The 21,983-nt window shown below is 44.1% G+C and overlaps 1 protein-coding gene across 1 annotated transcript; it reads left to right on the top strand.

Moving 5' to 3' along the window:
- Nucleotides 1-879: 879 nt before the first annotated feature.
- Nucleotides 880-21,720, top strand: YWHAE (tyrosine 3-monooxygenase/tryptophan 5-monooxygenase activation protein epsilon). Its single transcript, XM_053995464.1, has 6 exons — nt 880-1,077; nt 11,233-11,432; nt 16,123-16,229; nt 16,607-16,813; nt 17,391-17,527; nt 20,805-21,720. The coding sequence occupies exons 1-6, from the start codon at nt 1,014-1,016 to the stop codon at nt 20,855-20,857; spliced, it is 768 nt and encodes a 255-aa protein (XP_053851439.1). The 5' UTR covers nt 880-1,013; the 3' UTR covers nt 20,858-21,720.
- Nucleotides 21,721-21,983: the final 263 nt, after the last annotated feature.

A 21,983-nucleotide genomic window follows, 5' to 3' on the forward strand; every position in this document is an offset into this window, starting at 1 on the left:
AGTCGAGGCATTATCTCAGTTATTTAAGTGAATGCTCCTTTTGTTTTTCAGAAGTACTGTGTGAGGAACTTGTGAAACATTCCATTTTACTTTCTAGATTTCCTATTCTCTTGAAACTGTAAAATTACCACGTGCTACGCACTGGAGGTGATACTTAGAGCAAACACCCTGGAGAGGCTGCAGAAACCTGTAGTGACCGTCTGCCTTTAGGTCACAGATCCACCCTTCCATGTGCGGCACACGCGGTGATTTGTACCCAAATACCGAGAGAGGGTAACTCAAACAGCGCTGTCAGCGTCTGAGGGCAGCGCAAACGCGGAGAGATGGAGCCGCACTGAGGGAAACGCCACCGGCGGCCGGGCCCGCTGCCCGCCGCTCGCCCACAGCCACGGCCCGGTCACGGCCCCGCCAGAGCCGGGCGGGGGAACGGCGGATCCTTCCCCGCCATTGCCGGGCCGCCTCATCCCTCACACCGCTTCATCCACCCTGCCTCACCCCTCACACCGCCTCATCCCTCGTCCCGCCCCATTCTGCTTTATCCCTCATCCCGCCTCACCCCCTCATTCCGCCTCATCCCGCTTTATCCTTCACACCGCCTCACCCCTTTTATTCCTCACACCCCTCACACCGCCTCACCCCTTTTATTCCTCACACCCCTCACACCGCCTCACCCCCTTTATTCCTCACGCCGCCTCGCTCCCTTTATTCCTCACCCTCCTCACACCGCCTCACCCCCTTTATTCCTCACGCCGCCTCACCCCCCTTTATTCCTCACCCTCCTCACACCCCTCACGCCGCCTCACCCCGCCCCCCGCCCGTTGCCAGGGAGCCGCCGTTGCCATGGGAGGCGGCGGGGCGCATGCGCGCGCCCGCGGGAGTGCCCGGATGCAGCGGGAGGAGGCGCTGCCGCCATATTTGCCCGGAGAGCAGCGAGCTGGTAGCTGCAGAGCCCCCCGGACCCATCGGCTGCCATCCGCCCCGCGCAGTCCCCGCCGCCGCCCCGCCCGTAGGACATGGACGATCGGGAGGACCTCGTCTATCAGGCCAAGTTGGCTGAGCAGGCTGAGCGCTACGATGGTGAGCGCGCGGGCTCGGGAGGCCGTGCACGGCCGAGGGGAGAGGGAGGGAGGGAGGGAGCGGCCACAAAATGGCGGCTGGGCGGGGGAGGGGGGCAGGGGCGGAGGAGGGGGCGCACACAAAATGGCGACGGGGAGCGCCCTGAGGGGCCGCTGGAAGCGGGGATGGGGGGCCCGGGCGAGGGGGTGTCTCGGGCCGGGGCGGGGCCCGGGGCGGGGGGCGGTGGCGGCAGGAGCCGGGAATAAAATGGCGGCCGCGAAGGGCGAGTCCTGGAGGGGGGGGCAGGGGAGCCGCCCCCGCCTCGGGGGGGCCCCGCAAAGAGACCCCGCTGCCCCTCACGGCGCCGCGAGGTCCGGCCGGCCCCGGCCCCGCGCTCCCCCGGCCGGGCGGTGCGGGGCGAGGGCGGCTCGCCGCAGACAACGCCCATGCCGAGCGCTCCGCAGGGGGGGCCCGGCCCTCGGCCCCTCGCCGGCCGTGCTCGTGGGGGTCCCCGGGGACGGGGCTGCGCTTCTTTCTCTGCCTCTACCCCCGGCTGGAGATCCTGCTGCCCCTGGCAAACCCAGAGAGAGCGAGTTCTCACCCTGCAGGGAGCGAGTACATGATTCACTGCCTAAAGAAAACGCATATGCTTTCATTATGTGGTAGAAATTATTACAGGTAGTTTTACTTTCCCAGCGTTTTCTTTTCATCCTGTTTCCCCGTTTAAGTTTGTGTGCTGTCCCTGATCGTTTAATATCCGTGATGATTTAATATCTGGGGGAAAAGTGGTAGAGGGGAGGAACTGGCAACCCTGGGTGGTGTCTCTTGCCCCAAAAATGTCTGTCTTGCAACTGCTCCTTTTAAACATGGTTCCCCTGCATATAATAGAAAGGGCCTTTAATTTTCTCGACTCTTCTGAGACTGTTACTTTGCCCTGAGAGCTGTGATTACTCATTTGAAGTGAAATAAATATATGTATGTAGAATGTGTGAATGAAGTAACACCTCATTTAGAGAGGTAAGAAGACAGTCCAAATATGTTTTCTGTTCAAAAATTTCTATAGATAACATGACCAAGTTCTCACCAAATGACACATTTTTACTGAGTTGTGCTTAAAAAACATCTGATGGCAAAAAACATCTGATGGCACCATTGCAGAAAATCTGAAAAATACACGTTTTGGAGAGGAAAAAGAGAAACTAAAACAAAAAGAAGGCCTAAATAGAATTCCATTCATTTAGAGTTCTGATGGGAAAACAGTTTAGAATTCATAGTACCACTAAAGGAAAGCAGTCAGGCAGTCTCTGCAATAACTGAAAGACTTGGAGAAAGAAAATGCCCCCCAGAAACCAGGTATTGGGGTACCATAATTACCTTGGGCAGAGGGACACATCCATATTCCACAGTAAGTGTGCAACTTCTGCTGAGGAGGGAAGGGTTCTCCACCTGGTATGGATGAGTCAGTGCCACTGAAAGTGTTGGCTTTGGTTTGAGTGGAAACCAAACATCCTGGAGGAATCATCATCCTTGGGAGCTCTTGAGGCATGACTGTCTCTCTGGGGTTTTCTGAAGTCAGCAGTAAATAATTTTGTTAGAAGGTAATAGGGCTCTACCCCATGGCACAGATAGGCAATGCAAACTTCCTGTCAACTGATAAAAATTGATTGGGAAGGATTATTACCTTGGTGCAGCATTTCCCTGGGTGGACTTTTGGTTCTCCCAGTACCATGAATGTTGCTAAACAAGCTGCCCAGAGCAAAATGTAGAAGACTTGCTGTGCTGTATTGCTTCTGAATGGGCATGAGACTTGTTACAACTTGAAGTTGTCTTGTTTAAATCAATGCTGTGGGTTTTGGACTTCCAGAGGTTTTAAAAATCAGGTTGGGTCAACATAATTTAAGATGTACCCTCTAATTCTGCCAGCTGTTCTAAATGCATCTTCACTTCCCTCGTGTCCATGGCCTGGAAGAAAATGTACTGTAGATACTGTTTTATCATTTAATTCTCTGTTCCTGTTCAGCTGAAACAATTAAAAATGATTGGCATAATTTGTTCTTGTTAATGTGAAATAATGCAGTTCTGCCAAGATCATAGCTGAGACTGCTGAATAATTCTGTGAACAAAGTGATTTGAGAAGCAATATGAGGAAAGAGTAAGCTAATCCTAATTTTGCTCCTCAGTTTGATCTTTGAGGTACACAGTTATTATTAAGGCCACATATAAATGGCACATATAAATATATAAAAGGCATATATATAATATAAAAGGCACATATAAAATGGGGTGATGGTAAGTACTGGCTGCAGATCCATTGGAATACAAGTCCCTTGGGTAATTCAAATATGAGTTTGACAATTTTTTTTGTGTTTAACATTAGGATAAGTGTAAACTTCTGTCCCATCTTTCTCCTGGAGACTGGAAGAGTGGTGGGTTGCTATTTATGTATGGCTCATGGCATTTATAGCAGCACTTATGGTGGGCATCCAACTGTGGCTTCTTTGGTGTTACTTACCTGACCCACTTAGGGAATTTCTGAAGTCTTGGGAGCTGCATTTGTGAACGGTTGGGAATCTAGTCTTGTGGCTGGACTGTCCTCAGGATGGTGGCCCAGATTAAAAGGACAACTTTCTAGGTACTTTTGCAGTGTAAGTAGCACTTAAACCCCGATCTCCAGAGATATATTAAGAGATTTGGGTGTCTGACTATGTTCACAGATCTGCTTAGGCATGTTATGGCAAATCACAAAATGCCAGGAAGCTTACTGGCAGTACAGGAAGCTTGGTGAGAAATCTCACTCACTGCTATTCCTTATTGGTAGAATAATATATAACTAAATGGACTCCTTTTTTGGAAAACAATTGGAGTAAGTGATATTGTGGAACTCTTTATATCAAGAGGATGTAGAGAATTCCTGTAGACTGCTGCTGAATATTGAAACCAATTCCTCTTTGTGGAAGCTGGGAACATCTTTGTTACAGGTGAGAAACATGCTGTGGCTCAAGGCAGTCTGTGAGCAGATACTTCCAACAGCTGCTTTGTCCTACAAGTCTTGAAGTGCATTACTTGAGTGAGGTGAAATAGGTGGGGTTTCCCCCCCTCAAAACCAGAGAATAGGTCAAGGTACAGGTAAGGAAAACACCCAGCCCACCCAGGACAGGTCTCCTGCCTCCCAGCACAGCAGGTTAACAGCTGCCTCCTTTGTCTTTAGAAATTGTCTGTCAGGGAAGTGTGTCTTTATCACGAAGGTAGGAACGTGTACAGCAGTGGGTTCAGTTCAAGATTTGAAGCCTTTTTAGGAAGATCTGTCTCTTAGTAACAGGTCTTCAGGTTAGAGCCTAATGAGGAATCAATAAGTCATGAATTAGAATTCAAGTTGCATATTAATTTTGGTTTGAAGAGGATTGGTCTCTTTTAAGCAGATGTCAAGCACATTTCAGTTTTTTGGGTTCCTCTCCCTATTAATGGTTACCACTTACCCTGTTAAAGGTCTTACTGGTGTGGTGATGTGGGGTGTGACTGCTGACTGAGCTCAAAGGCAGACAGTGCTAAAGGAGTAAGACTGTACATTTTTTTAAGTGGGAGTTGTACATACTGGGACATAAATTGACTTGTAATTATGAGGAGTTGTGTGAGAGAGAGCCTTTGTCTGTAATGGCCTTCTTGAATTTCCTGAGGTACCAGGAGCAGACAAAGGAAAGAGAATTCTGCAATTGGATGGTGAGGTCCTCTGCAAGGAGCCCAGAAGCTGAACTGGTTTCCAGTATTAGAGGATTGCTCAGTAGCAGATCTCAGTCAAGGGAAGAGATTTACGATTAGGCCCAGGCTCAAGATATTTGCTTTCAGACTGAAATGTTTGTTAGAAATAGTGGGGAAATCCTCTTGATTCAGAAATGTAAATGTCCACAACTTGAAGAGATTAGAGGAATGATTTAAAAATATTTTTGTTGCAAGAAGGACTTGTGGTAGACCATACAATTGATCATGCAGAAAATCCCACTGTTGCTAGGATAACTTGGCCCTAACCTGTGTTTCTCCAAGTGTGTAAAGGTACAGGACTGTTTATTGCAGAGTCATGCTGTCAGGTTTGGAAGGGTTTTGACTGCACCAGTTGTTACAAACCTTACACAGGGAGTAGCAGTATAACCCTCTGCTTTGTCCACAAAATCATCATCGAGCCACTGTGCATGTTGGATATTGTTTGAGTTTTTTTTTTTCTCCTCTGCCTGTTGGTTGTCTTAACTGGGAATCCACCTGTTAGGTTCTTTTATGCTCAGTTGTGTAAAAATTCCTTACATTGTGATAAGGAATGCTTCTAATTTGTGCTTGAATTGTGGTCTGACCAGTTCAGTTCTTTAAATTAGAAGCAGGATTAATTATTTTTCCCTGTGAGTAGTTGTCTGAGCTGGTGACCTGAATGAGCCAGTTGAGAGGTCAGAGGGGTGTTGAGCTGGCAGGAGGGAATCAATAGGGATGGGTTCAGCCATCTCTGATGCCAAACACAGGATTCCCTGAGAGAACAGAAAAACCTTATGCAGGCAGTGTGATGGTGTGTTTAGAGGAGTTCCTAATGTTTGGAAAGAGAAGCTCAACTTCCACTTGGTTGAATTTGGAGCTCATCAGTGTAGTGAGTAGGGTGGTGCCCACTGATACTAGGTAGAGGTCTGTAGCTGTAGGAAATGCAGTCTGTGGCATTAATCTGCACATTCATCTCTTACTGAAGAAAACACACTGGCTCCTATTTTTTCAGTTCTTCCCATGTTTGTTCCTAGGAGTTTGCTGCTACTAAGTTAGTACTTAATTGCTTCTGTTTCTGTGGCTCACTCAGAAATGTTAGCTTGCTTCCCAGCACATACCCCTTGTGATTCCACTGGTGGGCTTTCTCTGTTCTCAACACTTGAGTCTCATATTCATACCCTATTTCCTGTCTTTCAGCCAAGTGTTTATCCATGTGAGGACTTTCCTTCCTATCCCATGGCAGTTGAGTTCCTTAAAGAACCTTGGGTGAGGGACCTACCTTATCAAATGCCTTTGGGAAATCCAGGTAGACTATTCCAATTATGTCTTCCTTGTCCAAGTGCTTCACTTGTTCAAAGCATTCCAGTAGATTTGTGAGGCATAATGGAAGGCCATGCTCTACATCATTAAGGCCATAATGTTTATGCATATACCCGCTTATTTCAGGGTTTTTTTAATATAATTCCCATTAACTTGACCTCTAGTGAGTATTAGGTTCATGGTGTTGTAGGTCCCCTTGAGTGTCTGCTGGAACCCTTCTCAAATGAACAGTGTAAACCACTTTGTGTTGGCTGCTATTAAAGCCCTGACTGAGAGGGTTTAGGGTCAGATACTTCAAGTTCCTGTGACTTGTTTCTGGTCGTCTTTTGTTCGTTGCAAGAATGAACAAGTACAAGGCTAACACTTGTACTGAGTCTACTGTTTGTGGTGTGTGATCATCTGTGGTGGACACAAGGGAAGACTTCTTTTTTCTGCTGTGTCTTCCACCTCTCACAGCTCACAGGATGCTCACTTGCAGCTTTTAGCTCCTGAAATGCTGAAGTAGGTACTGGGCAACAGCTTAGAAGCTCGAATATCCTGGTTTGCTTTATTGCCCTTAGATAAGGGCAGTAGAAAAGATTAATCTTAAAACACAACTTCCGTTTGCTGATGTTCTGCTGCTAATAAATGAAGAATTAAGATAGTGCTTCTGCTGCTCTTCATTACATAATATATAAGAATTCTACTTTTTGGGTTCTCTTAAGGTTCATGTTGATTTCAGTATGATGACTATTACATCATCTCAATTGCACCTTTGCTCAACAAGTTCATTTTCTGTTCTTATTTTAAGAAGCTTTCTGTCTTTAAGTAGTTCCTCTTTTGGAAGGGAGGCCCCCAACTAAGAGATTTTCTAGCTCTTGTTTTTTTCCTGTGGTAATACTGAAATTCTTACAGTTTATGGATATGTGTGGAGGCAAGGGGGAGTTACTCCAGCAGTGAGGTTGAAGTAGATCCTGTGTATTGTTTAAAGTCACAAGCCTGGCTGTGAACAAAAAAACTGAGCCTGTAGCATCCTGGTTAGTGAGACTCAAGCACTGAGCTAGAGGTTACAAACACTGTAAATTTCCCTTACCAAGTTTTCTTTAGTGCATCAGCCTATGCTTAGGCCAGATGGTTTCTGTTACAAGCACAGATTTTGATAGAACTGCCAGGTACTGGCTATTCTCTTGGTAGGGTCTGCTGTTTGTTGTTTTGTATCCTGTATTGGGAAGGTTTTTAGTCTTCCCACTAAATTTGTTGTACTTCACCCATTTCCTTACCTGGGGATATTGTAGTTCCCCTGTGTTTTTTTTTTTTGGTTTTTTTTTTTTTTTTTTTTTTTTTTTTTTTTGGTGTTTTTTTTTTGTTTGTTTGTTTTTTTTTTTGTTTGTTTGTTTGTTTGTTTTTGGGGTTTGTTTTTTTTTTTTTTTGATGAGTTTAAGAAGCAACAGTTCTCCAGATTCGCATTCATCTCTGGTCAAGAGGGAGTCAGCTGTGCCCTTTGTTCTGTGGCTTGGCCCCTAAGGATGCTTCTCAACCCTTGTAAACTTCCCCATGACTTCTTAGCTTAGAGTAAGGCTTATTCTTTGTCTTTCACTTTAAATCCCAAGCCTTGCACCTTGCTGTTCCACAAACCTTTTGTAGGTGGCCACCTCTGTCCCAGCCCTTTGTGCTTTCCAGGCTTTGCCTGTGTGTCCCTCCTGGTGGCTGGAGGTGACTCAGCAGGGTTTGCAATGGGGAGCCAATATTTTAATCATAGTTGTAGAATATAGGAACCTAAAAAATGGCCTGGCCATCGTGACAGTTTTGTACTATCTTAGGCAGTTGTTTGGAGTCTCAGCTTTTCCATAAGAATATATAAACCTGATCAGACAGTTTTCTTAACCAACAGCAGGTGCTTGGGGAAGAATCTAAATCTAGGGCGAGCTTGTCATTCTCCAGAATATTCCCCTCTCCTTCCACAATTTACATTTTTGGGATTTCCTACTCCGATGGTGGCATGATCTGACAGTAGCATAATAAATGACAACCACAATCACCTGAGAGGCTGGAACTTAACCACTTAAATACAGTCTCTGTCGCTGAATTTGCATAACATTATTTTTTCCATAATGCAGTGTAAGCATCTCTGGATTTTGTATGCAATGAGTTGTCATTCCTGCAGTAATCCTTCTTAATGAAATGTAATCTCAGACTTGTATTTTGTCTTGAATGGTCTCTGACTGAGCTTTCTACCTCCTTATGGAAACTTCCAGATAGATAAAACTGCTCTTAAAATGAAAAATAATTTGCTCTTTTGGCTGGTGTAGGTGGCTTTATTTTTGTTTTCTGCTGGAGGGGACACAGATAGGTTGTCCCCTTGCTTTTGTACTGCCTGTGTTCTTAAGATTTTTCATCAGGCTTAAATTTTCAGGGCTGGATTATGGCTTTGCCATGGAAGACGCAGGTATGTACATAATATTTTTGTCTTGTTGAAATATCAGCCCAGGCTTTTGTATTTGTAAGTAAAATTGGGCTCTTTACTAAACTAGAAACCTTTTTATCCCACAGCTTTGTGGGTAGATTGATTAAGACTGATAAATGTTTTCTCTTTGGGTGGGACAGTTGTTTATGGGTGGGATTCTAATCTCTGGTTGTGTGGTTACCTAGTGACAGGATGAAGATTTTGTAGAGGAGACCTTTCAGTTCCTGTTGTCAGTGTTGGGAGGTTGTGTACAGCGAGGGGTGCTAAAGCTGAGAACAAATGGAGGAACCTGAGATGCTCCCCCATCCCCCAGCATCCTGTTCCCTGTGGCTGTCACTTGTCAGGGAGTCTATTTAACTTCCTAACAACTCAGTCATAAAAATGTTGGGGTGATAAGGGCTGTTTAGTGATAAGGACTGGTTGTGAGCAGGTGCCCGTTTCCCTTTCGCTCCCTTGTTTCCGTGGTTGTGGCTCTGCAGGGGGGTGGTTAATGACCTCCTTTGCCAACAGACTGAAGAGATGCCACAGGACTGAAACACTGACACAGGAGCTCCTTGTAGGGCAGGGTTTTGGGTTTGGCTTTGTACCAGCTATTGCTCAGCTAAATTGGGTTTAACCTCTGTTTCAAGGCCTTGTAGATCTTCAGACTGGTAATAGATAATATCCTGCAGAAGCCAAGCAATTGATTACACTGGTAATGATGTGTTTGAATGTGCACTGAAAACAGCTACTCATTTACAGGGAACAGCAAGTCTTGTGTATAGTTTTTTATTTTAAATTTTCACACTAGGCAAATGTGCTGCTAAGGAAGAGGTGGTAAAGGAAACCTGTAGAACACTTGATAAAACACGCCCTTTTTGCCCCACTTGTTGCAATTTCCTGATACAGGGCAGAAGATCTTGGAAGCTGCTGCTGTACATGTTCCTCAACCTCCACACTTCTGGGCTAATTATTCCATGTATGTCATTGTTATGTGAGATAACACATGTGTTATGTGTGAATAAATTTCTGTTGTCTTCATTAAGAGGCAAGTTTTTTATAGAAGTGTTGTGTACACTCAGGAGTATGACTGAAGTGCTGTGTATTTCATCCCAGTGGATAAAACACAATAATAGAAACCCTTTAAAAAAAAAGGCAGCATCTTCCGTAACCTGTGAGTTGCTTCTCTGAAGGCAGTAAATATTAGGCTTAAAAACAAGACCTGCATTTTTTGCTGGACCTTGACAAAGATAACCAGGTCATGGAGACTGCAAGTCTCAATTCCTGATTGTCATTTTTGTCCACAAGAACTGTCAGGCATCTTAATCTTGAGCATAGCTCTGTTGTTCAATAAACTTCAAAATATGAGATGGCTTAATTTGCATAATTTTAAAAATTCACAGCTTTTAAGTAGATTCTTTGTATGAATGGGATGGTAGGGTCATCCTTCAGGAAATGAATCACAGTACTTGCTTTATTTAAGTAGCAAATTGTAGCTATATTATATTGCTTGTAATTTAGCTGGCATCAATTACTTAATCATATTTATGTTAATATTAATTGTTTGAACATGGAATGTTCTAGGGCAGCTCTCAGATTCTTCAGCAAAAGCAGCTCACCATTTTGTAATTGCAGCGTGGTGTTTTCAACAAGTTTTATCAAATACTTGGTGGATTTTTTTGATACATTCTGTGATTTGGAGAAGCAAAATCTGCTGATAAAAATAGAGCCACCATAAAATTTTCTCCTCCACATGTGGAGACCTGTTGGAGACTGATAACACTGTTCCTGCCAGGGAGCCTACAGTCTCCATTGCTGCAGTAGCTTATGCCTGTTAAGGTTGTGATTTTGACATCTGAGGGCAAAAAATGATAGTTAAGCTTCATTTGTATATTTAACACTGTTCTTCTGATGTGTCTTGAACAATCCCAGTGTGGTTAGGTAATGCAAGGGTCATAACCTTAAGTGATGCAGTCTTTCCTTCCATTGGAGTGTAGGAAAGCTGTTTTTCGTTTTGGTATTGATTGTTTTAACCTCAGGTTTAGAAATACTTTTCAACAGGTTTAAATACAAATATATATTCATATTTTATGTGCTACTTTTCAGTGTAAATGGCTGCTTGGCATGGGTACATACCTTGCTGTGGGTACACTCAGGATGACTTCTTTGTTACCACTCCAACCACCAAATTTTTCTTTTGGAGGTTCATCTTGCAGCTTTGACTCACTTTCCTAGTGACAGTACTCATACATCTCTACATGTATTCAAATCTGGATTTTATATTTTTGTGAATTACCACATTACACTGTATTCCAGTTGACAATTCCAGTGGAGCATCCCGTAATTGCTCAGATTTATCCTGATTGTGCCAAGAGCCAGATCACATTTGCTCATCTTTTCTCCCTGTTCTCTGCTTTCTCCAAAGCACTCTGGAGAACACACACTCCTGTAGGATTGCGCTGATAACTGTTATTAATTTTTGGAACCCTTGTAAAATACCAGATGAATATCAGATACTTCCTTTGTGTATGTGCTGATTGATTTGTTTGGAACACTCCAGGGTAAAAGTGAGGAGTAGCTGGATTAAAGAAGGAGGGAGTCTAATTAATTTCCTGAGTTCTCATTAATGTACAGCTTGTACTGAATGATTTGAAAGATGCTTCAGGTGTGAGAATAATTGCCTGACCTTTTCCTCCTAGAAATGGTCGAATCAATGAAGAAGGTGGCTGGAATGGACGTGGAGTTGACAGTGGAAGAAAGAAACCTGCTTTCTGTTGCATATAAAAATGTGATTGGAGCCAGGAGAGCTTCCTGGAGAATAATCAGCAGCATTGAACAGAAAGAAGAAAACAAAGGTGGAGAAGACAAATTAAAAATGATTCGGGAATATCGGCAAATGGTAAGATGGAGTTGGTCTTAGAGCAAAATGTCACTTAGTTCTGGTCCCCTTGCCATAAACTGTCCTGTTGGTCCAGATTGCCTGGACTGTGCTGACCTGGAATAGGGTGGCAGCCTTGGAAGGCTGGAGCTTGTTCCTTATCTAGAGAATAAATCTCTTGGTGAAGGGGAGAGCTGTGGTGTTGCTGTGTAAACACTCAGAAGGGCAGCAGGCTCAGGAGAGGGAGGGCTTTTCCCTCAGTGCATCAGCAGCTGTGCCAAGCATTTGAGCTGCACTGGCACTTCCCTGCTTACTCAGGTGTGAGGCTCCACCTGCTCAGGAAGCCTCGTTCCTTCCCCTTCAACCTCACTCACCCCAATCAACTTCTTTTTTTAATTAACCTTGTCAGAGGAGGTTTTTTCTGTTAAACTTCCACTTCCTATAAAAGTTGCTTTGGATCATACAGTGACACTTTCTGTGATTCCAGTTCTCTGTCCTAGACAATTCAAAACATTAACACTTGAAATGTCCATGGGGAAGGTTCTTCAGTGCTCTTCTTGACTCCTTGTCTTCTGTCACTCCTGTTCCTGGGGATGTCCTGGTCATCCAGCTGTGAAACTTGTGTGTAGCAACCTCCAGGGCCTTGCTGTTTTCTCTCTGGAGAGAGAGGGAAAAATTGATCCACATAACTTCATGCTGACTTAGTCAGTGTGTGCAGCTTTACCTAAAATGGAGAACTTGCAGCAAGCTCTGACTTCCATTGGTAAGGGCTAATGAAACCTCCAGCTCTTAGTGAGCTGTTGTTTCCCCTGCCCTAAATGATGGTTTAGCATGGAGCGGGCATGCTCCCATACTATTTAAATCCCACACATTTCTGCAGAGACTTCATCTCCATTATCTGAGGACAAGTGCCTCCACATGGTTCACATCTTCACTTCCAGAGAAACAGTGGAGTCTGTTATATCACCTGGCACTGATTCATATACCAGCAATGGAAATGATCTTGGCTTGGAAATCTTCTCCCAGGAATGGCTCTGGACTACTTTCTGTTGACTCACAGGGTTTCTGTTGCTCCATGGAATTGTTGAAGTTGTGGGTTTCTAATTTTATGCTGGCATGCTGATGGGATGAGAGACTGCCAGTTACATACAGTCCCAAATAACCTTTTCTTGATGGGTGTCTACAATCTCCTAAAAGAACATAGAAAACAAGACAACAGCTATCCAGTGATTAAATTGGTTTTACATTGTGTGTTTCCAGATTCTTTTGCACAGGGTTTTGTGGGTGTTTATCATCTTCTGCCAAAGATCCTTTAATGATGAAAAGACTTTTCTCCTGGTTTTGAAAGGACTCTAGAAATAGCCTTTATTCTGCATCTCTTTTTGTAAAGGATATGTGCCATTCTGGATGGACTGGGGTGCAAGAAGTACAAGTTTGTAGTACTTGTTGTACTTGAGGTGTCTGAAGAGATGGAGAGGCCACAGGAAGTCAGTGTCATGCTAGCAGGGTATTGAGCTGTGAAATCCTCAGAGGGAGCAGCTCTCACGGGGAGGAGCAGTGCACTGAACTCTGTCACTGGTTCCACACTGGAGGAAGGGTGGCTGTGTCTGCACAGCTCCACAGGGAGTTCTGCAAGAGGTTCCTGAGCATCATCTCTAGCTGAAAGCCTGTTAGTAGCTGCTGGGAGACTTAATATGGGTTGGCATCTGCTCTGAGTGTGTGAATGAGTTTGGCAGGATGGCCTGGGAGCAGGAAGGGCCTGAGGAGCATGACACAGGTTTGGATGCTGCTGCTCACTGTCACTGCTGAACAGTAGCACTCCTGCCCTGTTGTGCTCAGTGCTTCCCTGAAGAAACAGCTTCCAGCAGAATTCTCACTGTGATTCCCTTGTCAACAAATTCTGCCTATTGTAGCATTTTCCAGAGTAAGGTCATTGTTGGGAAAAGCTTTTTCAGACTTGAATGGTTCTGAAGAAGGGGGAAAAAAACCCAACCAACCAAACCTTCCCCCAAACCCCTAAAACCATGTCTGTGAGCCAACAAGGCCAAGTTTAAAGCACTGGGGAGTTGGAGAGAACCAGCATCTCTAAATGACACATCTCTCATCTACCAGGAGCAGCTGTGATATTGCTCAGCTGTAGAGTACTGCTCCAGTAGGAATTGAAAGTTTCTGTAGTGGTTTTTGTGAAAGCAATTCTTTGTTGGGTTTGGTGTATGTCAGTATTTACTGTAATTCAGCTCATGGCTCACGTTGGGAGATGTTTGAGCTGGTGGCCAGCGTGACTTGGGGCAGAACTCGAGGGATGGTGGTGTTGGGAGGGCAGGGCTGGGCTGGCCTTGTCTCAGGTGTGCGCTGGGCAGTAGTGAGAGATGAAAGACACCAGACTGTGCCTCTTCCCAAGCTACTTCAGCTGAATGGAGCCAAACACATCCACAGCCATGAGGGAAAATGCCACTTAGGTGCTTCCTTTGTAGTCAGGCTGCTCTCCTGGCTCTTGTGGCCATTTGGATACACAAAAGCCCATAATTTCTCATCTGGCTGCATCTCTGATGAGAGCACACTGAGGCTTGTGCTCCTCATCCTTGAGAGGCTGCAGTGGGGCGTGGCTGCACACAGTGCAGTTCCCTCCCTTGCAGCTAAACCAGCTCCATTCCCACCTCACAGGTATTGACCTTCCCCTTCCTGCTCTGGAGATGTGGCACATGGAATGTGTGTTTCCAGTGCTCTGACTTCCAACCTGGGCTGTATTTTGGGGCAGCTGCCAGGTTCTCCTCCATCCCCCCTCTAAGAGAGTGCTCACTGAGCCACTGTTTGGAACAGATCCTTTTTGTACAAGAGCTTTTAGTTTTGTTGTGGGGTTTTTTGTTTATTTGTTTTATTCTTAATCACCTTGATTTATGTGAAATCTTTTTAAACTAAGCTTGCTCAGGACATTTCCATTGCCCTGGGCAGCAGCTGATCTCTGATAACTGTGACTGATCCTTTAAGCAAAGCTGGAAAAGGTCTGTCTGAGATGAAATAGAAGTTTGTACATGTATGGTTATTTAACTAAAGAGGATTAGAAACTGATTTAATTCTTTGCAGTTTTGCTGAAGATCTCTCTGCAAAAGAAGTCATTGAAAAAGAGGATCAAGAGGAAAGAAGTTTGCAGGAACTGACTGCTGCCCAAAGGTTTTATAGCTTTTGTAGCCCAAGAATATATGAAGTAGATTCTTCTCAAGTGACCATATTTCAGCACCTTTCTTAAGCATTTGTCACATAATTAAGTACAGCATCTTATTCTTCCTGTGAATGTCAGGGTATTCTGACATTTGTACATGAAATTTGCTGACAGTTAATTTATCTAAAGGAACTTTTGCAAATCTGTTACTTTGTGCAAGTCAATATGTGTGTGTATGTGCCAGTTTATAATTTGTTTTAGATCTGTAATTTGAACACCTTTTGGGTATAACTGCTGTGGTTACAAACGCAGATAGTTTGGGAGCTGTGTTGTGATAAAAGGATTACATGGCAAGGAAAATGCTTAAAGGAAGAAGGAAAGCAAATGCTTGGGTGGGAGGATAGGAGGGGATGATGGACTCAGTGGACCTGCCTCTGGGATCCAAGACTTGCAGTTCCTGGTAGTTTCTTTAATGCATTGCCTTGAAATCTCTCCTTTATATGAAATTAACTTGAGCCAGAGTTCTCTTCAGCTGTAGCTTTGAAAGTTCCTGTGAAATCATGAAAAAGCAGCAATGGATGGGTGACTGTGAGCATTAAACCAACCACTCCTACTGGACTGACCTGGGGGGCTCAGAGCCCGTCTGGTTTGGGCAATGTTGATGTCACAGGAGGAGTTTCAGCTTTTCTGGGTGTGCTCAGTGTCTTTGCTTGCAGGTGTGAAACTCTCTGTGGTAAACCCTGACCTCATAGACCTTGCTTTATGTTTGGAACTGGAGAAAATGAAGGTTCACGTGACTGTTTTCAGTTCAGACTATTCAAATCCAGTATCTGTTTTTAAATAAGGCTATATATACTGTATTTTTGGCCACAGATTTCACTGTCAGTGTTGATGATTTCTGCTTTTTCGCTGAGTTACTGCACTTTGTGTTTTTCACCTGCTTCTGGAGCTTGTTTTCATCTTGTACCTGACCTTTGTTTGTGTGGCACATCTTGATTCTGTTCTGATACCATGATTTTTGTCTTAAGGCTCTATTTTTAGAACTTTGCCTCCAAGGACCCACTAGAACCTATTGTGAAGGTGCCATTTAACTTTGGGTTATAATGGAGTTGAGCTGATTTGTGTTAATTACTTCCAAATTGTCCCCTTTGCTGTTGCCATTTCTAGGGCAGCCTTCCGGGATCAAAAATGGAAGGAATTGAGTTGTGCAAGCCTTGCAGTAAGGAATTACATCCTGAGACAAACTTAATGTCTTGCTAGACTTCTGTCTAGCAAGATGTCTTCCAAGGAATTTACAGTTCCACTGTTCAGTTCCACATTTCATCCATCAGTCCCTGCCTCATGTGTGTGCCAGCTAAATGTGCAGAACTGTTTTGCTAATGCACCTGTGGAGCAGCTGCATTTTATTTATTTTTCTTCTGTCTTAACTCTCTTTGGAATTTCATGATGTTACCTGTTTGATACTTGGGTACTTTTGAAAGCTTTTAGGCTTAAGTGCTCACCCTGCCCCCGCTTCTAATTTTTTGTTGTATTTTTATTTTTCTCTGCTAGGTTGAGACTGAACTGAAGTTAATCTGTTGTGACATTCTGGATGTACTGGACAAACACCTCATTCCAGCAGCTAACACTGGCGAGTCCAAGGTTTTCTATTACAAAATGTAAGTACCTTCCTGAGAGGAAAGGCCTGAAATAGAGACAGGAGTTAAGTAGCTGTAACGAGAACTTAAAATACACTGTTGTGCAGCTCTTAGATGTAAGAAACAACACTTCTAATTGAGTTGCTGATGTAGAAATCACATCCCTGGTTGGGTTTTTTATTTTGCATGAGCTGAACACTTGTAAAGAGAAGAAAAGAAGGTGTGTCCTATAGTGATGGTTTAAAATTCCCTCAGCTCCTGGTGCAGTGTTGTATAGACAGTAGCTGAGCAGCAGAGTGCTTGGTGTGTGAATATCTAAACATGCTTGAATTTCAGCTGTTAATTTAATGGCTGGTGGGCAAAGGGGATTACTGACTTCCTACTGTTTCTGTTCTCAGGAAGGGGGACTACCATAGGTATCTGGCTGAGTTTGCCACAGGAAATGACAGGAAGGAGGCTGCAGAGAACAGCTTGGTGGCTTACAAAGCTGCTAGTGATATTGCAATGACAGAACTCCCACCAACACATCCCATCCGCTTAGGACTTGCGCTCAACTTCTCTGTATTCTACTATGAAATTCTTAATTCTCCTGATCGTGCCTGCAGGTAGGTGGAGGCTGGCAGAGTGGGAATATGGGAATGTTGTGTGAATACCAGACAAGCTAGAAGTGTTGCTCCTTAGGTAACTGCTTTTCCTGCTTTCTTCCTGCTGATGTTTGCTCTGGTTGATGTCAGTTCACTGGGAAGATTTTCAGCATCACCATTGTCTTTGGAGTCCAGAGCCACGTGTTTGTGTGGGAGTAATGGTGTATGGGAGGCAGAACAGTGATAATCTTGAACTGATCAGCTAATGGCAGTTCAGCAACTTGCCAGGTTAACTCTGTGCATACCCTTAAACTGCCCAAGCTGTGAGGTGATTTAACTAGTCTTGCACAAGCTGGAAGAGGTGGTGGCACTGATTTTTGTCACCTGTGAGCATGTACAGAGTGACAGTGATTGAAGCAAATACCATTTATCTTCTGTCACTGCAGGTTACACTAAGTTTCTAGCAGCCCTTAATCAAAGATGTAGAAATGTTTAATGAAAGCAATATTCTTGATTAAAAAAATCTTGGAGCACAAAGTGACTGGTGTTAATTTGTGCTTCTGCACTGTGTTCAGCAATATTTGTTGTGCCATTGCAGGTTGGCAAAAGCAGCTTTCGATGATGCTATTGCAGAACTGGATACACTGAGTGAAGAAAGCTATAAGGACTCTACACTTATCATGCAGTTGTTACGTGATAACCTGACACTATGGACTTCAGACATGCAGGGTGATGGTAAGTGAGTCCTGCTGGAAAAGCTCATCCTGGCCCAGGGAACAGAGCCTGGCAGTGGAGAGGCTTTGATGGTTTACTTCTGTCTCTCCTGATAATGACCCTCCTGTGCTACCTTAACACTGGATCAGGTGATAGGGGTGACACTGGAGTCTTTTGAGCTCTCACTTGAAGGAAGAGGTGTGGACTCAGCAACACTTGGTTGTTTCTGCTTCCCCACGAGGCAGCTGTGATGACTGTAAAAGCAGTGACTTCATTTATTTAATCTTTTCTTTCTTTCTCCTTGTCATGCTCATCTCTGGCTGTCTTTCCAAGCAGATGTGGACCTCCAGTGCAGGAGGAAACACTGCAGATGCTTTAGTTCCCCTTCATTCCAGGTCACTCCATATTCTTATTGCCAGAGCAAATGCCAAATATGTCCCCTGGCAGTACCAGAGGGTGGGACATGGATTGCTTCTGTTCACTAGCAAAGGATAGCACAAATTTTTGAAGTGGTTTTGGCACACTGAACGGACTTTCCCAACATTTAAACTTTCACATTCAATGCTTAGTATAAATCTACTCATTTTAGGGTTTCTCTCTTGGAAAGACAAGTGAAAAGAGCTAACTTCTTTACTTTTAACTTGGAGGGGAAGAAATAAGTCCTGTTAAGATTATTTTGGGTACCTACAAATGCCCAGAGCTTAGAAACCACACTACCAAACTTCACATAAATATATGAGTGTCCCATATTTTTGGTAAGCTTTTCTTTTAGCCACATGGCATTCCTGGGGTTACTTCACTGGTGGTGTGTCCATTTGAAAGCAAATGCAGAATCTTTTAACTTTTTCCCAATTTCCTGTTTTTATGTAGGGTGATGGGTTTGTTTTGGAGTGTTGTTACTCCATAGCTTCTCACTCTGCTCTTTGGGCTGCTGAGACTGGGAATGCTGTAAATGTGTGGGGTTTTGGCTCCTGGTTTACTCCACATCCCAGTGTTTAAGGCTCGTGAACCTCCCTTTTCAGGGATTGTGTCCTGGTTCAGGATGGACCCTGGATGGATCAGTAGGTTTTTCTCTAAACACTGCAGCTGTTGAATTCCTTCCTTGCCAAGGGGTAGGCATTGGAGAAGAGAAATGTATTTCAAATTCCCTCAGTTTAGATCCAACCTTTACTTTTTTTATTGGGGCCAAATACCCTGGTAGTCTGGAAGCCATTTTAGTGGAGTAACAAGGTTGGATCAGTGTGGGATAGTACAGTATCTTCCAAACAGTGTCTTCCAAAAGTTCCTGATTTGCCCATAGCAGATGTCTCTCGTGGATCTTGGATACTGTAGAAGTTCCACAGGATTATTTACAGGCTCTTTAGATTTTGAAAAAAGAAAGAGATCTAAATTCCTTGCTCCACAACATGGAAAATAGACGTTTTTGTTCTTCCTGAAGTAGCTCAGGTTGTCCTGGTTACTGGTACCAGAAAGGATAATGACGACAGAATTGAAAATACTGTAGGACTGCTTAAAATCATGGTGGAATTCTTCAGATCCAGAAAAGCAATTATGTTTAGACACAGATGCAAAGTTAAGTTTCCTCATACTTCGCTAATACTCTGAGTGCATTTCCAACTGATGCTTCCAGAGTCCAACATTCCCAAATGAGCAGAGCCTTTGAACAATAAATCAGCAGTGGCACAATTAGCAGTTTCCAGGGGTGGGAGAGGCTTGGAAAGGGCTTGTTCTTTGGCATTAGACTTTTCCCTGTTTCCATTTCAGCCATGTAGGGATGTAAAGCCAGGCATGACCCAGCTGCTGCACTCCCATCCCAATCCCTTGTAGCTTTCCCATGGCCCAGATGAGTGTTGAGTTTATTTCCACACTTGTAATGTCATCTCCATATGATTCCTGTTCTCCCATTCTTTCCTGCTGTATAGATTCCTAAAGGAAAGTCCAACTGTTCATTTCCTAAAAACTCTACTTTGTAAGTCTCTTGTCATGGCTCACTGGAGTTTTCAGTGTCAGTTTTCCTGTCACTAACAGTGCCTGCCTCTGTCACCTGCTGCTGACAAACGCTTGTGTCTCTGCTGCCACTCCTGTGGCACCTGTCCCCTGCCCAGGGGTGATGTGCTTGACTAGGATCCAGAGTAACTCACATGTTTGGGAAATGAGCTGCAAACCTTGATGGATAGAAGAATATTTGGGCATGGGAAGTACTTCACAGTGGCCTGGTAGAGGAGTATTTGCTCAAGTGTGTTGGTTAGAGCATGCTCAGATCTTCTAATCTGGGTTAAAGCCTCTGCTTTCCTCTCTTACATGAGCTGATACCAACTTGTATCTATAAACTTTATTGTTGCTGAATGTCCCGTGTTCCTAGGCCCCTCTTCCAAAATCTACTTCCTGTTGTACTGGTGGTAATCCTGAATCTGGACATGCTCTGAGCAAACGTTCTGGTTATCTGCTGGAAGTTACCAGTCTCATTTGATTGGGTTTTATTGCAAATTAAGTTTTTAATTACTAGTGTCTGTTTATTGCCCCTAAGAAAGTCCCATATTACGTGGTTACAGATAATTGTAAGCATTTTTTCAGCCTCCCTTACCAATTAAGTGACTTGTGCATGTGTGATGGCACCAGCTGAGGTACCTGGAACTTGCCCAGTTGCAGCAGAATTTTGGTAAAGCCCTGCAGAAGGTGTTGGTTGCATGGAGCTCCCCGGGGCAGCTGGAGTGTAACCAAACTGCAGGACAGCCCCATTCCACTGCATGGCACAGCCTGGTTGAACAGAGACATTCATTTCCACAAGATGTTTTTCTTTAATAACCTTAAACCCAGGGTTTCTTGTCAGGTTGGACTCACAGTAGGGTGTTTTTCATACCTTTGGGAATTCCTGCCGTCAGTGTAACTGTATAAAATTGCCTGAAGTACTTTGCTGTTGAGACTTGAGTGGGCTTGGTCAGAAAAAGAGATGAGAGTTTGGGGAAGGGATTTCCAGATCCAAGGATGTTGATCCACAGCTGTTGCCATGGTTTCTGCCTGGGCTCAGCAGGACTGCTCACCTGCGTGGTGTGAGTCTTGAGGGCTGAGTTTGTTTGTCCTCACATGTTCTAATGGCCTGGCTGCAGTTGTGTGTGAGGGTGCAGGTGATTCCAAGCCTTCATTTCCATGGGAACGCTTCACTCTGGAGCTGGCAGTGTGGAGTGGGAGAGTGAGCGTGTATTGCATGAAAATATTAATCTCTAGGTGCTTGTAAAGCTGTTCTGCAGCTCTCAGTTTTAAATGGTAACATTTTCCTTCCTTCTTCCCACTTCCACAGGTGAAGAACAGAATAAAGAAGCGTTGCAGGATGTGGAAGATGAAAACCAGTGAGACACAAAGGCCAACAAGAGAACCCATCTCTGACCACCCTCCCCCTTCCCCACAAAAACCCTCAGTGTCACTCTGAGAACCACCAAATCTGACTTTTACATTGGGTCTCAGAATTTAGGTTCCTGCCCTGTTGGGTTTCTTTATTTTTATTTTTTTTACACAGTTTAAAAGTTCTTAAAGGCAAGAGTGAATTTCTGTGGATTTTACTGGTGCCAGCTTTTAGGTTCTTTAAGACACTAACAGGACTGCGTAAAGGCTCTTTCAGCATTACTGTATTGTCTCTGCCAGCTGTGGTGACATTGCCATCAGACCTGGATGTGACACCTGAAGGCCGTGTAGGGAGAGATTGGTCCTGGCCAGGTAGTGCTCATGTGGTGGCATCTTTCTTTTTTTTATAACTGTTTAAACTGAATTTTATACCAATGTTTCAACTTAATTGGGTGTTTAGATTGAAGTTGCGAGGTTGCATTTGGGACATTTATTGTAGTGGTTTTACTGTATAAAAACAAGAAGTTTCCAAACTGCTGAAATGTTGCTGAAAATCATGGTGCTGGTAACAGTTCAACAATCCGTGGCTGCTCATTCTTGCCTGTTCTTTACTTTCCCTCCAAGCAGGTTAGCATTGAAGGTGGCATTGATAAGCCTGCATGCGTGTTCAATATTTTTTTCTTTTCTCCCTCCCCTCTCCCCATCTCCCTTCGCTCGCTCAACCTCTTTTGTTCAGTATGTGTAACTTGAAGCTAATTTGTACTACTGGATATCTGACTGGAGCCACAGATACAGAATCTGTATTGTTCTTACTGAAACACAGCATGGAATTAACATTAAACTTAAATAAAACAAACCTAAATTAAAAATGCCAATCATCACTATGATTTTTTTTCGAAGAGTAACTTTCCTTTGTTGCTTGTACTAGGAACAGTTGGAGAGGGAGAGAGCAGCAGGAACAGCCTTGTTCTTCAGACAGGAGCTAAGGAAGATTTGGTCTGAGCGTGAGTTGTGCTGCTGGGAGCAGCCCTTTTATCCAGTCTTTCCCTATATAAATCCCTGGGAAATGGTTGGTGAATTCCTCTCACCTGCTGTTCAGCACTTTTCATCCAGTGCAGTGCCATAGATGGAGAGGAGG

The sequence above is a fragment of the Vidua macroura genome, chromosome 20, assembly GCF_024509145.1.
Source record: "Vidua macroura isolate BioBank_ID:100142 chromosome 20, ASM2450914v1, whole genome shotgun sequence".
Classification (NCBI taxonomy): domain Eukaryota; kingdom Metazoa; phylum Chordata; class Aves; order Passeriformes; family Viduidae; genus Vidua; species Vidua macroura.